Source organism: Phacochoerus africanus, chromosome 1 (assembly GCF_016906955.1).
Source record: "Phacochoerus africanus isolate WHEZ1 chromosome 1, ROS_Pafr_v1, whole genome shotgun sequence".
NCBI lineage: Eukaryota > Metazoa > Chordata > Mammalia > Artiodactyla > Suidae > Phacochoerus > Phacochoerus africanus.
The window spans coordinates 179,979,240-179,993,460 of NC_062544.1; the positions used below are offsets into that span (position 1 = coordinate 179,979,240).

Here is a 14,221-nt window from a genome sequence, read left to right on the forward strand (position 1 = left end):
CAGCCATGCCTCCCCGGATGGAAAGGGGCCCGAGCAGGGGTTATGGCTCCTGGACCTTGTAGCACAGAGGCTTCAGCAGCACCAGGTGGCCCCACGCTCCCCACGGCTGCTGCTTGGGAGCTGTGGCTGGGTTTCCCCAAAGCCGCCTTCATCTTAAAACCCGCTTAAAAGCTAAAGGCAAACAAATCCTTCTTGAAACCTGAGTCCGTTTTAAGATGTCTTTACTAAAATCCCCACTGAACTATTAGCTGTTATGTCATATAATTTCCTTTTCCTGAGAGTAACATTCTTGGTGATTACCACTATAAGGAATTATAAGTCTCACCCTGTAAGAAGCTCTGCTCAGTTTCCCACGGTGATAATGTGTTTCTAAGGCGATTTTCTGAATTTCTACCTGAGGTGTTTTTTCATTTCGTTCCGACTACTAAATCCTTCCCTCTTTTTTCCTCTGGCTTTCCTGAGTCACAACGCAGTGTGGGATGGTTGATTTAGGTCTGAATTGATCCTTAGCACAAAAGGTCAGTTTGGGGACAGAACAACAGAATTTAATATCAAACTTTCTTCAGAATGAAAATATATATCTTTGGATGTTTTAAACCTTATCTTGCAGTGGTATCGTGGGTTATTTTATATATATATATATATATATATTTTTTTTTTTTTTTGGTCTTTTTGCTATTTCTTGGGCCGCTCCTGCGGCATATGGAGATTCCCAGGCTAGGGGTCCAATCGGAGCTGTAGCCACCGGCCTACGCCAGAGCCACAGCAACGCGGGATCCGAGCCACGTCTGCAACCTACACCACAGCTCATGGCAACGCCGGATCGTTAACCCACTGAGCAAGGGCAGGGATCGAACCCAAAACCTCATGGTTCCTAGTCGGATTCGTTAACCACTGTGCCACGACGGGAACTCCTACTTTATATTTTTATAATCTGTGTATATAGTGGCCCGACACTTCTTTTCAAGACTTTAGTTATTCAAAAAATAAGAAATGCTATGTAATCGTAGATTCAAATTAGGTTTAATTTGAAATTCCTTTTTATTTTAAAATATGACTTTAAAAATTTTTAATAAAAAAATAAAATATGACTTTAAAATACTTAATTTGCACTTTTATTTCCCACTATCTTCCAATCCCAATCCATGGATCTTGAGTTTCATCGTTAAAAATGGGTTGATTTGGGTTTGTTTTCTTTACCAACTACAGACAATAAAATTTTAAAACCTAATTTTTTTTTTTTTTTGGTCATTTTAGGGCTGCACACATGGCATATGCAAGTTCCCAGGCTAGGGATCAAATCGGAGCTGCCCCTGCCAGCCACAGCCACAGCCATAGCAACATGGGATCCAAGCCACATCTGTGACTACACCACAGTTCACAGTAACACTGGATCTTTAACCCACTGAGAGAGGCCAGGAGTAGAACAGGCATCCTCGTGGATACTAGTCAGATTCACTTCCACTGAGCCACAACAGGAACTCCTAAAACTTAATTTATATGAGATCAAAGGATACCCTGAACATAATAGGTTTCTCCAGAAAAAAAAAAAAAAAAAAAAAATTCCAAAGGAAGAAAGTTAAAGGGAGATAAATTCCAACTAAGTCCAAGCTGCCTAACAGTTAAAGGCAGCTTGGGGGCGCTCTCAGAGAGGTAACCGTGCATCAGGAATTACTGTGACCATGACCAGGCCAGGTATTCAAGTAGCTGACCTCAAAGGTCCTTTTACAAAGTCATATCACCTTTAACATTCTGTGTTCCCTTGTCTAGGCTTTCAGAAAGTAGAGAAAGGAGGTTAATGAGCACGTACAGAGGACCTGCCCTCTGTCCAGCTCTGAGCTCTTTTCATTCTTCCTACAAAACACTGAATTATTCAGCCAGTTTTACAGAGGAGGAAACTGAGGTTCATAAAGTGATATGCCCAGGGAAAGAAGTGAGGATTCAAAACCTAAGTCCTGCTGACTCCAAACACCCTGAGCTAATCACAGCAGAACCTGTTGTCTTCTATGCCCATCCCGGGGCCTGGTTTGCTTGCCTGCACTGGAGGGCCAGAAATGCTGCTATTTCCTTCCTAGGGAAATAAGCTGGGACTTGCAGTAATTATAGAAATTAACAATAGGTGGCGGTACAAACATGTAACAATGATAGTACGTCTGTTAGATTGCAGCATATTTTCTTTTTCTGAGTTTTGTATTGTTTTCAATCAAAGAAGTGTTTTAAATGAGACATCCCTACCCATTTGAATTTTTTAAGGCAAATGTAAATGCCACCTGTGAGACCAGCTGCTCTTTGCATTTGTCACTGTGACAGTAATAACACTGGAGCAGCTTCCACATCTGCTGTCCTAAACCTAGCTTATGGTATATATGATCACGTATGATCCCTTGCTCCTTCTGCCTTTTCTTTCTCTAAGCTTGCACACAGACTGGGGCTACTAGGAATGCTAAGAAAAGTGCTTTTTAAAAAAACTCTTTGTTGTCAAACAGTAATGAAATGTGTTCAACTTCAAATGAAGGTTAGGACCGAGAGTTGGATACAGAGCCTGGCTCTGTGTGTAGCAAATGCACAGCCAAGTGGCCCTTTGTGACCACATTTCCAGCAACATCCCTCCTGGAGCTTCCTGGATTTGCCACAAACATAATGAGCTCCCAGGATGTCTGTGCCTCTGAGGCTCTGTGTGTGAGGCAATCTAAGGAGCCTTGCTGTGTTCCAATGTTGTGCCTTTCTGATCAGGTTGGAGGGTTCCTTAAGTTCCTCTAGGGCGAACCTCTGGTGTGTTTTTTGTTTGTTTGTTTGTTTTCTTAATGACATAAATGAGCTCCCTTGGTTGCCTTTTGGCAACTGCCTCAAATAGAATTTTCCTTTAGACAACCCTATTCTATTTGGGGGAAAAAAAGGAGTCTTTCTTCTGAAAGCTGTGGCCCTGGGATGCCAGCTCTAATGAGCATCCTTGGATTGTCCCTGTGGGGCAGGATACTAGATGACACAAGGCAGCCTTATTTGGCTGAGGGCCCATTCATCTTCATTGACAGAAATGTAAACTCCGTGTCTCAACCCATTTTTATTGTGTCCCAACTATGTGTTTGGTAGCATGCCGGGTGCTATGAATTTGTGTGTGGAAAAAACCAATACACTCTGAGTTGAAGTTATCACTTTATCACTTATCGGCGTATCAAGTTATCTTTCTTCTCCTCTGGTAAAATTATCATTCATGAGTTGAGAATAATATTGGTCACTCCTTCCTGTGAAGAACACAGTAAACTACTTTCCGTCAGCAAAACCAGGCAGTTCTTTCGGATGCTGCCAGGTAGCAGAGCTGAGTTGAAATCACTGTCTTCTTTGCTTCTGTCCAGCCTGCAGAGTGGGATGAACCTGCAGATATGCTTTGTCAATGACAGCGGCAGCGATAAGGACAGCGATGCTGATGACAGCAAGACGGAAACCAGTTTGGACACCCCCCTGTCTCCCATGGTAAGTCCCAAAGCTGCCATAGAGGCTCAGAATGTGCTTTCCTGGGCATCTGCCTTCTTTTCTCATGTTAGTCAGGAAGAAACATTGAAGAGATTAAAAAAGAAATGTGACATTTCTTGACATGGCACACTCCTAAAATTTGACAGTGAATGAAAAATCAAAACTGTGATCTAGGAAGGATCTATTAGCTCTGTTAAAGTTAGCAACTCCTTTCATATCAACCCACAAGGGAAATTACATAGCCCCTAAAAAAATTATAAAGTAAAACATGCTATATACACCAGTCTTTCCCCACTGGGCTTAGAAATATGAGCACAGACTAGCAGTGGGACACATTTTAAAAGACAGGGGATGAAGTCAGGGCAGGGGTGGGAAGGCTAGTGCTTCGACCTTTTGCTCAGAGAAACCAGCAAGGTCATGTGAGTTAAGCCTGGCTTACTTTTCCTTGCACACATATTACAAAAGATGGTTTAATCATCCTGGGTGCATGTTGTTGGGTTTCTTTCCTCTCTCTGAAGTCTGTCCATTGTCTTTCTTACCAAAGATCAACTAATGGGAAACCATACTGGTCGTTGCATGCAAAGCCATGTCAGAAATTCATTGGACATCTGAGATCCTGTCCACTGCAGGGAACAACATACCACCTTAGCTCTGGGTTAAATATTTTGCCATGCCTGTTCACTTCAAGAAAGTCTTGAGCTGGAGTTCCCATCGTGGCTCAGTGGTTAACAAATCCGACTAGGAACCATGAGGTTTTGGGTTCGATCCCAGGCCTTGCTCAGTGGGTTAAGGATCTGGCGTTGCCGTGAGCTGTGGTGTAGGTTGCAGACGCGGCTCATATCCTGCATCGCTGTGGCTATTGTGTAGGCTGGCAGCTACAGCTCCAATTAGACCCCTAGCCTGGGAACCTCCATATGTCTCAGAAGCGGCCCTAGAAATGGCAAAAAGACAAAAAAAAAAAGGGAAAAAAGAAAGTCTTGAAGGTAAGAATCAAAGAAAAGTCTCTAGGTTTTTGTTGTTGTTGTTGTTGTTGTTGCTGCTGCTTTTTTTAGGGCTGTACCCACAGCATATGGAGATTCCCAGGCTAGGGGTTGAATCAGAGCTGTAACTGCTGGCTTACACTACAGCCATAGCAATGCAGGATCCAAGCCGCATCTTCAACATTCACCACAGCTCATGGAACACCAGATCCTTAACCCACTGAGCAAGGCCAGGGATTGAACCTGTGTCCTCATGGATGCTAGTCAGATTGGTTAACCACTGAGCCATGATGGGAACTCCAAAAAGTCTCTAGTTTTTCATAAATATAGTCTCCCTATTAATTACACTACTCTTTATTTTTAAATCTGAGTCTTTTATTGACAGTGAGAAAATAAACTCTTAAAATATTACTTGAGATTGGTACAAGGTCAAATCAAGTGTTGAGTCACACTGATGGAGGGAGCTCTAGGACACTTTCAGAAGGGGCTCAGGGAAAGCTGTAGCCCATCTCCAAAGATGGTACCCAGCACAGAAAGCTCAGGGCTGCTCTTTTTCCCTTTGCAGAGCAAACAGAGTTCTTCCTATTCTGATAGAGACACTACTGAAGAGGAATCTGAATCCCTGGATGACATGGATTTCCTCACAAGGCAAAAGAAATTGCAAGCTGAAGCCAAAATGGCCCTGGCCATGGCCAAACCAATGGCCAAAATGCAAGTAGAAGTGGAAAAACAGAACAGGAAAAAGTCTCCCGTCGCTGATCTCGTAAGCAGTGAGCTCTCAAACGCAAGCGAGTGTTTGGTGGTTACAAGTAGTTGAGGCTGTCCATCCTTTCCCAGAGTTATGCAAACTTGGGTTTCTACAAGACCATGTGTAAATCGCACTGTCATTGAGAAATATTTGTTTCTTTTTCCTTCCTACTGTATCACTGAAGGATACATAAGCAACAGATTTCACAAAAGTAGACTTTGCTCTCGATTCATACCTACTGTGTTTCTTAGGGGCAATACTAGCTGTCATGGGAATATTTTAATTCCTTTAAAGCAATCTCAGTTTATGAACCCATTGCTGTGGCAAACTCGCTATTGCTTTAGCTCTTGTTCCCACCTTTCAATGAAGATAATATGGCAGAGTGGATAAGAGCCCTGGGCTTTGGCGCTTCAGTCTAGCTCTACCATTGACCTACTGTGGGGCCCTGATCATGTCTCAGTTTTCTCATCTATAACATTGGTCAGAGTATGATTGTGAGAATTCAGTGGAAACAGTGTTCAAGGCATTTTGCATAGTGCTCATAGGATGCTATATATTAATAAATAGCCGATATTATTAATTCTATCCATGTCATTGATGTTCCTTGAGCTCCCTGGTAATCATTTGTAGATGTAATAGTTGACTCTCAGTTGCCACAGCCTCGGTTCAAGAGCAGTCCAAAAGCTTTTGATTTGAGGAGTGTCCCATTTTGATGTCAATAGCGTTTCAGACGATATGGTGTATGTATGTAGGGCTTCACACCAGGAAAGTCAGACTGGGAAAGCTTTTAAGCAAGGCACCCGAACTGAAGTGGGTGAATGAAGGTGGGTCTTTTAGGAGAAAACTGGGTCATCTGTTCAGTGTGCTTGCTGCTCTGTTCACACCTCCATTTCTTCCCTTTGTATCTTCAGCTGCCACACATGCCTCATATAAGTGAATGCTTGATGAAAAGAAGTTTAAAGCCCACTGACCTGAGAGACATGACTATTGGGCAGCTACAAGTGATAGTCAATGATCTCCATTCCCAGATAGAAAGTAAGTGTAAGATGTCCTGGAAAATGGGATATTAAGCTAACACAGATGGTCACCCCAACTGGCAAGTGAATTTCCGATGAACTATGTTTGACAAGGGTGCTGTCAAATCCTCCTGCTTGAGGACTAGTTACTGTAATGTGCACACAATGATTCTATCTGTTTGGCTATATGAAGGGTGAGATTTCTTTGTATCTTTGCAATCTCTTAGCGGATTGCCTGTGATGTACATCACATTCTGGCTTAATACTTATTCAGTGATATAACTTTTTTCTTAAAAAAAGGGGGGGGGATATTAAGTGTAAAATATAATGGGATGGATAGTACTATTTCCTTGATTCAGTTCCTGGGTACATTTCATTGGGGTCCTCCTGTGTATTTGCAAGGAAAAGGAGAGAATCACAAGGCTTTGTTTTTGTTTTTGTTTTTGGTTGTTTTGGGTTTGGGCTGCACCTGTGGCACATGGAAGTTCCCAGGCCAGGGATCAAACTGAAGCCACAGTCGCAGTCTGTGCCACAGCTATGGCAATGCCGGATCCTTAACCCGCTATGCCACAAGCAAACTTCCTTTTTTTTTTTTTTTTTTAACCATAAAATGTTAAGAAACTTTATAAGAAGTTTTCAAAGTTCACAGAGGCTAGAGGTCCTTTTTATTCCTCTGAAATCCCCAGCTCCTAGCAGAGTGCCAGGCATATATTTGGTTCGCATATCTATTTGCAGAATACAATTTAATTGTTAAAAATCACTTATTATACAGTTATACATTTGGCTTTACTTGTATATACATTCATTTTAGGTCATCAAATCAAATTCAAATTATTTTGTAGGACTTAGGGTAGTGAAAGTATATATAACTGATACATGAAAACTATAAGGGATTAAGCGTGGCTCTTTCACTCCCAGAATAAAGAAGGACTTCTACTGGCAGTGTGCAGGGGGCTGGTGAGTGGCACTCACTCAAAGTAATTGGCTGTACAGAGAAGGGCAGCTGTTGGGCCATTGAAAGAGAGAGAAAGCTCACTTGGGCAGCTGGTTAGTCCAGATAAACTCACAAGCCCTCCAGCCTCTGGAACATAAGAGCCCATAAAGTCTGCGGGCTTATAGATTAAAAACACCTAAGAAGAGATACACCAACCAAATGCAAACCAATTACAAAAGAGCATTTAGGGAATTCCCGCTGTGGCTCAGTGGTCACGAACCCAACTAGTATCCATGAAGATACAGGTTCGTTCCCTGGATTAAGGATCTGGCGTTGCCTTGAGCTGTGGTGTAGGTCGCACTTGGATCTGGCATTGCTGTGGCTGTGACATAGGCCAGCAGCTGTAGCTCCAATTCAACCTCTAGCCTGGGACCTTCCATATGCTATGGGTGTATCCCTTAAAAAAAAAAAAAAAAAGCATTTAGGAGCCAAGGAGGGTGGGATTTGAATACTGGCTAAATGTTTCAATAAATATTTATCCATTTATGATAAAGGTATTGTAGTTATGGTATTAAAAAAAAAAAGAGCCCTGTCTTTAGAGATACATAGTGAAGCATTTACAGATGAAATAATACATATCTGAAACTGGCTTTAAAATAATCCAGTAGGAGAAAGGGAGATAGATGAGTCAAGACTGGCCATGAGTTGATAATTGTTGAAGCTGGATGGATGCATGGGGCAGGCAGATTCATTAAACTATTCTCTTTTGTATCATTTGAAAATTTCCATAATAAAAAATTTAAAACTTTATATGGGAAAAACATTACCATGTACTGTGCAGGCGCTCAACTGAATGTCAGTATAAAAAGCCACCCTAAGAACCCACTGAAAAAACTAAAATTGGATGTATTCAGTGGCAAGTTAATACCTTCAGTATTGTTTTAAAATCAAGAGAAAGGATTTAACATTTTAAGTAAGAAGCCATAGATTCACAGGATTTTTTTAAAATTCTACTGCATTTTAATTTTAGTCAAGAATAAATTACTAAGAGTTTTATTCTTTCAAGGACTTAAAAGGCTTTCTGATATTTTACGACTGAAACAGGTTCCTTGGACTGTCAAATAGTGGCTTTGCCGTCTAGTCCTTTTCAGAGGTAGATGAAGTTTTAGACCTCTTTGTATGATTTATTTTTCTCCCTTTCCTAAGTTGAAAACTAGCCATAACTAAGGGCAAATAAATGCATCATTTGAAGTCAGGATCTCTAAAAGCATTTCCAAGGAGGACCTCTCTGAATACTCCCTCCCTGTCATTTGTTTCTGGGCCCAGAGTCTTGCTAAATGAATGTTCTCCCTGATGTGTCCCTATGTCCAGACCTCGAAGTTTTCATTCTTTGCCAGTCTGAAGGGGAAAAGCATCAAAGAGTCCCTTGCTTGTTCATATTTTTCAAGGGCAGGTGCCAGATGAACCCAGTGCACTGATTTCAGGAAGTATAGATGTTTCCATGTATTTTATTCCCAGTATAAATCCTAAGGAATATTTCCCACAGCCCCCATTGTCCAGAGACTTCAGGAGTTATTTCTTCAGGTCTCACACATGTATCTTTAGACATTACTGTTTCCTAGAACAGCCTGCATGTAGGGCTGCTCCCTTGCTCAGCCCCAGGAAGCCTCTGAGCATCCCTGAGGTGCCCTTTTCTCCAGTTGGGCATCTGACGTGGTCCATCAGGTGATGCGGCCCCTCCAGCACCCAGCATGGCAGGAGCACCCTGAAGGTGAACAGTGGCACACTGCTCCCCACATCTTTGTTCACAGTTCCTCAAAACAAAATCCCAATTCTTCTAATAGGCCCTTTTCCTAACAACTAACAATTTCTTTTCCCCCTCGGATGTGAAAGTAATTGGGTAGACTTCGTCCTCCTTTTCTTCCAGCACTTCTGTAATTATACAAACAGTCATACTCTCAAATTGGTGACTTCTCCTGGGCTCGTGAGAGGCTAAAGTGGGGATTCTAAATTTTAGCAAAAACTCTTTCCTACTCTGGGTAGCTGTTTGTATATGTGTGTGCATCGGTGGTACATATGTACTGGTCCATAAATAGTTTCATATCCCGATTTCGCTGCAGTTTTAGCTCTCTCTAAATGCTCTCCTTTCTTTGCCCCAGGCTTGAATGAAGAGTTGGTCCAGCTGCTCCTCATCCGGGATGAGCTGCACACGGAGCAAGACGCCATGCTGGTGGACATCGAGGACTTGACCAGGTCAGTGGTGCCTTTCCACTTCTAAAGAAGGAAAGAAGCCCCAGATGGCCTAAAGTTTAAGAATTAAGGCAAGAGTGAGCTGTAGAGGATTTCTTCCCTTACTTCATGAGTAACTCACCTAATCTCAGCTGGTGTCAGCTGTTCAGATGGAGGGGAAGCAGCCGAACTGCTCCTCTTCAAATGCATTGCTTCTTCATAACCTTTCTCTGCCCTTGGGGGATTGTCAATGCATTAGAACTTCATCCACCCTGCCCCCCCACCTACATCAGGTCAGCAGTTCTGGCCTAGGAGGACTTTACCCTGAAGGACTGTCCCCTGGGGAGTCATCCCTAAGCCGTACCAGGCTGGCATGTTTCCAGAAAATGGTGGGTGCCACCAAATGACCCTTGTTGTTCTATGACCCAACTCTTGATGGCATCTGCCATGCCCAGGAGGCGGGGACACTGGCATCTTTCCACAGCACCAGTGCCACCAGATTGCTCTCACCATGGGGAAACTCCAGGGCTTGAGTTTCTACCTGGGCCTGACTCCAAGCGCCTCTATAAAGAGGTAAAGAATGTTTCCTTCCCTAGGGGATAAGGAAACAAAGCTAATGCTGGTCAAGATCTTGGGTTTCTTCATAGTTTTCCTTGTGAAAAAAAGCCTATCGCCACAAGTATATAAAACACATGAAATATGGCATGCATTCCTGTGATCTCATATTTATGATGGCACTTTTTCTGAGACAGTTTATAGGAAATCTTTAAACCACAAGGACACAATTACTATTAATCCCAGAAATGGTATTCAGAGAGTGGAAGGGTCCCAGGGGAAGAAAGTACACTGCTGGTCACAGTCACATAAGGAATTAACCATATGATCCAGAACCATCCAAGAGAAGCTGAAAAACATATGTACTGAAAATACTCTCAGCACCTACCACAGGGACCTCTTCTCAATGTGTAACACTGGATAAAATATTTTTCTAAGTGCAATGTTTGGTAAAAATAGTTGGGGTTGCAAAATAAATGCTGTAGAACTATATTTAGGCTTGTTTTTGAAGACCTATGGGCAGTACTCTGTTTTGTATGCTTTGCATGTTTTATTGCTTCACTCCTAACAAAAACCAGAAACAAACAAAAAACAGAAGGTCCTTTCATACCTTCTTAGCACATTTGCCTGCATCTCAGTACACAGTAACACTGCATGGTAACACTCACATACTATTATTGCCCCCTATAGATGTATTCAGGCACTGCACCAGCAATTGTAAGACACCTCCCTGTTTGCTAGGCTAAGACATTTGCATATAGGGATTAAGAGTATGGGAAATCACTAGTGACATATTCACCTGGGACGTGCATCTTCTGAAAAACACATAAACTCTTTCATCAGTTCTGTGACTTTCCTATGATGACAGAGACCCTTTCTCTGCCCCTTCAGAGCAGTGTTGGCATTCCTTGTTGCAAAGACAACATTCAGAGGCTCCTTCCTTTCTCTCAAAATGTTAAGCTATTGCTTAGTTTTGCAGTGTATTTTGTTTATACCTTCAGATGGTGTGATCATAGGAGAAGGGCAGGCAGAACCATTGGGTTCAAAGGAGAGGAGTCATGAATTTAAAGGTATTGGAGGAACCCTTTAAATTAGAGCAGGTGGAGAGAAGTTTCTGTGTCCATTCCTGGCTGCAGAAATATAATTTTGCTCATGGGGAACCTGAGGAGACTTAAACGTCCCTAAAGGTAGCACTCCCAGAGTTTTGCATCCAGATCCCAAAAGGCTGAGAGCGTGGCTTCTAGGAGGCCCTGTCCCTTTCACCTGTCAATCTCCCACCATTCAGTCAGTTCAAATCAGTGGCTCTCAATTTTGGCTGTACATTGGAACCACCTGGGGAGCTTTTAAAATATTGATGCCTGGGGCTCACTCCCAGGGATTCTGATTTAATTATTCTGTGGAGAAGCCTTTGAATTAGAAGTTTTTAAAGCACTCCAAATGATTCCAGTGCTCAGCCTAATTTGAGGATCACTGGTTTGGATGCTGCCTTTTTGGAGAAGTGCTCCCTGACCCCCACTGCCCAGAATGGGTAGGACCTTCTTCTCTGTGCTCCTGGCAACAGAGCATCCATCCCAGGCGGAGCCTAATCATTGTGTTATATTGATTGTCTGCTGTCTCTCCCTACCTGACTGTATATCCCCTGAAAGCAGAAACGACACTATTTTCTTTCATTGCTTGTGTCCTGAGAGCCTAAGACAGGGCCCACCAGGTACATAATAGGTCCTCAATAGTTGTTGAGAAAAAGGAGTCCTTGTGGGGCTCAGTGAAATAAATCCTGATAAAGACTTTTGTATAAATAGGTGATGAGAACCTTTTAGTTTTATGCACTGAAACCCCCATTCCCTCCTTTGTTTAAAAGTTTAATGAAATTCACCCCTATATGCACGTCTCAGAATAATACCCAACTTTCAATATTTTCCAAAGCTATCGCCCATCTGTTCCTTCCTTCTCTCTCAGAAAACCCCTTGTTGTGTGTGTACACACACCAACAGACGCAGATACATATTTTAAAACTGCTGTAAGAACTACAGTTTAATTAGCTATCATGGAATCTTCGCCCCTGGGCATCAAAATATTTCTTGAGCTGAATTTGTTCAAGTGAGGGTCATGAACGACTTTATGAAAATGATCAAGGTTCTTTTACACACATAAAAGAGATGATCTGCTAAAAGGCATACTTTTTTTTAGGAATAGAGTGCTATTGGTATCTTTTTCCTGTATCCCTTTATTGTTAAATGAATAGCACCAGTTATTTGTGGGCTGCTGCATGTGGCAAGGACACTGCTGTCACTTCCCTATTTCTGAAAGTATTTGTGGTTTGTCTTCCCTGTACCAAGGATATGAGACATTCTGCATAATACCAGTGAGTTAGACTTGATGTCATTGACTACCCCAATCTAGGCAGCACACAAAAACTGCCCCGAGCTTTGATTACAACTGGAAACCACACCCTTAGATCCTTTTCTCTTGCAACATTTATAATTTCCTAAGATCCTCCTTCCAAACATTTGTTTTTTGCAGCCTTCAGACCCTACCACTCTCTGGAAAGATGCTTAATGAATGCCCATTGGAGTGATGTGAGCAGCTTGGCCATCCTCCCACTCCACCTGCACTGGCCAGCTGCTGGTTGGCCCAACTTTGGGCTCACAGGCCATAAGAGGGCTTGATGCGTAAGAAGCCTTACCCTGCCTTGCTGCTGCCTCACTGCCATGATCATGCTCTTATGACTGATTTGGCGGGGCGGGGGGTGCGGGGGCAGGAGAGAGGAGTTTGCAAATGTGGAAAATCTTTCTGTCCCCAAAGGATGCCATTTGTTAGGAAGACATTAGCCTTTGTAAGAATGAAATTGGATTACTGTATTATTAACAGGAGCTCTGTTAATACTTATATTAGCATCTGTGTGTGCATGTGTAAAGCGGTTATGTAGTTACTTTCTATCGCAACACCTGTCTTGATTTTTTTGCTTAGCACTTATTTTCTTTCTGCTATTTCCTTGTTTGCTGTTGGTTCCTTTGTTTCTTTCTGTTGGAATATATGCTCCACGAGAACAAAGATTGCATTGTCTGCTCACCACCAAATCCCTAGCACCAGGAGCAGTGCCTGGTAGAGAAAAGGCACGTTAAACCTTTGTGGAAGAAATGATCCTAGTCACTTTTCTCCTTTCATTTTTCAACACATAGTGATAACTACATGTCTCAGGTTAATCCAATAAAAGGACTCCTACAAAGAATATAAAATTGAATTGAAGAAAGCAAATCCATTTGAATTGTTGATTCTCTTGATTTCACCATAGCTCTGAACCTCAGTTTGGAGGGTGTTTAGCTGTTAACAGGAAAGCAGTTTGGATCTTTCCTCTTAGCACTAAAAACTGTATTATTCATTTTACAGACATGCCGAGAGTCAGCAGAAGCACATGGCAGAGAAAATGCCTGCAAAGTGAAAAGAAGCCATCCAACCAGAGGACAAGCTAGAATTTCTTTTGCTTCTGTGGTTGTAAAAGTGCTGTTGCTAAAGGTGGCGCAGAAACAAACATCAGTGTTAGTCATTGATAATGTCTGAAGCTTAATGTCCAGTGATTGGCCTTTGCTTCTTAATTTATTTTAATTTTTGTACTGTGCCACTAAATATCAGGCATTTTAAAAAAATACTGTTACAAACACTGTACAGGACTTACACCATCACAAATCATGGTTAATCAAAAGAGGGTAGTTTTAACTTTATTTTTATTTGTTTAGAGATTTTGAGTTGGAGCAGTATTTTACCATTGACTGCTTTCATTCTTCACTGTAGTTTTAAAGAAGAACTGTAAATGACGGTGCTATCCAAGTCAAAAAATACATGCCTGCCTCGTAGTGAAGTTGTAGCTCTCCGTAATATGTATATTTGAATCAGTTTTCAACATTTTGTGAATGTTGACTACCTGAAGTTCATTTTTAGATGTGCTATTAACATTCTGTTGGATTCAGAGGGTTCCTTAAAAGTTTTATGTATAAATATGTAAAATAAAAATTAAAACTTTGTTTCATAGGATATGTCTTTTTGCTCACTAGCAAGCCTCACCCTGGCTCTACGTCTTCCCTCTTCACTCTTTCTCAACTGACATCCCCACCGGGAAGCTTGTATAGGTGAAAAGACAAAGGGCTCCAGAGGACAAGCTGGGCAGTGAATTGCCTGGGAGATTGTGGAGGGCCTAGGAGTGTGTGCGTGTGTGTGTGTGTACACGCTAGCCAAAGAAGGCAACATCAGAGCCAGCTGCTCTGTTTCTGCTGAGAGTTAGTCTGGAATTTCA

General features: G+C 42.1%; 1 protein-coding gene across 10 annotated transcripts in view; it reads left to right on the forward strand.

Moving 5' to 3' along the window:
* The window catches only part of SCHIP1 (schwannomin interacting protein 1), a 579,912-nt gene extending 565,955 nt beyond the window's left edge, over positions 1-13,957 (forward strand). For 6 of the 10 annotated variants that reach the window (XM_047785674.1, XM_047785627.1, XM_047785618.1 and 3 more), the window contains 5 exons: positions 3,354-3,471; positions 5,017-5,214; positions 6,111-6,234; positions 9,309-9,402; positions 13,321-13,957. In XM_047785674.1, coding sequence (XP_047641630.1) covers positions 3,354-3,471; positions 5,017-5,214; positions 6,111-6,234; positions 9,309-9,402; positions 13,321-13,372 — 586 coding nt within the window. In that variant the 3' untranslated portion in view covers positions 13,373-13,957. The other 4 variants (XM_047785646.1, XM_047785654.1, XM_047785610.1 and 1 more) reach the window with 1 other exon arrangement.
* Positions 13,958-14,221: the final 264 nt, after the last annotated feature.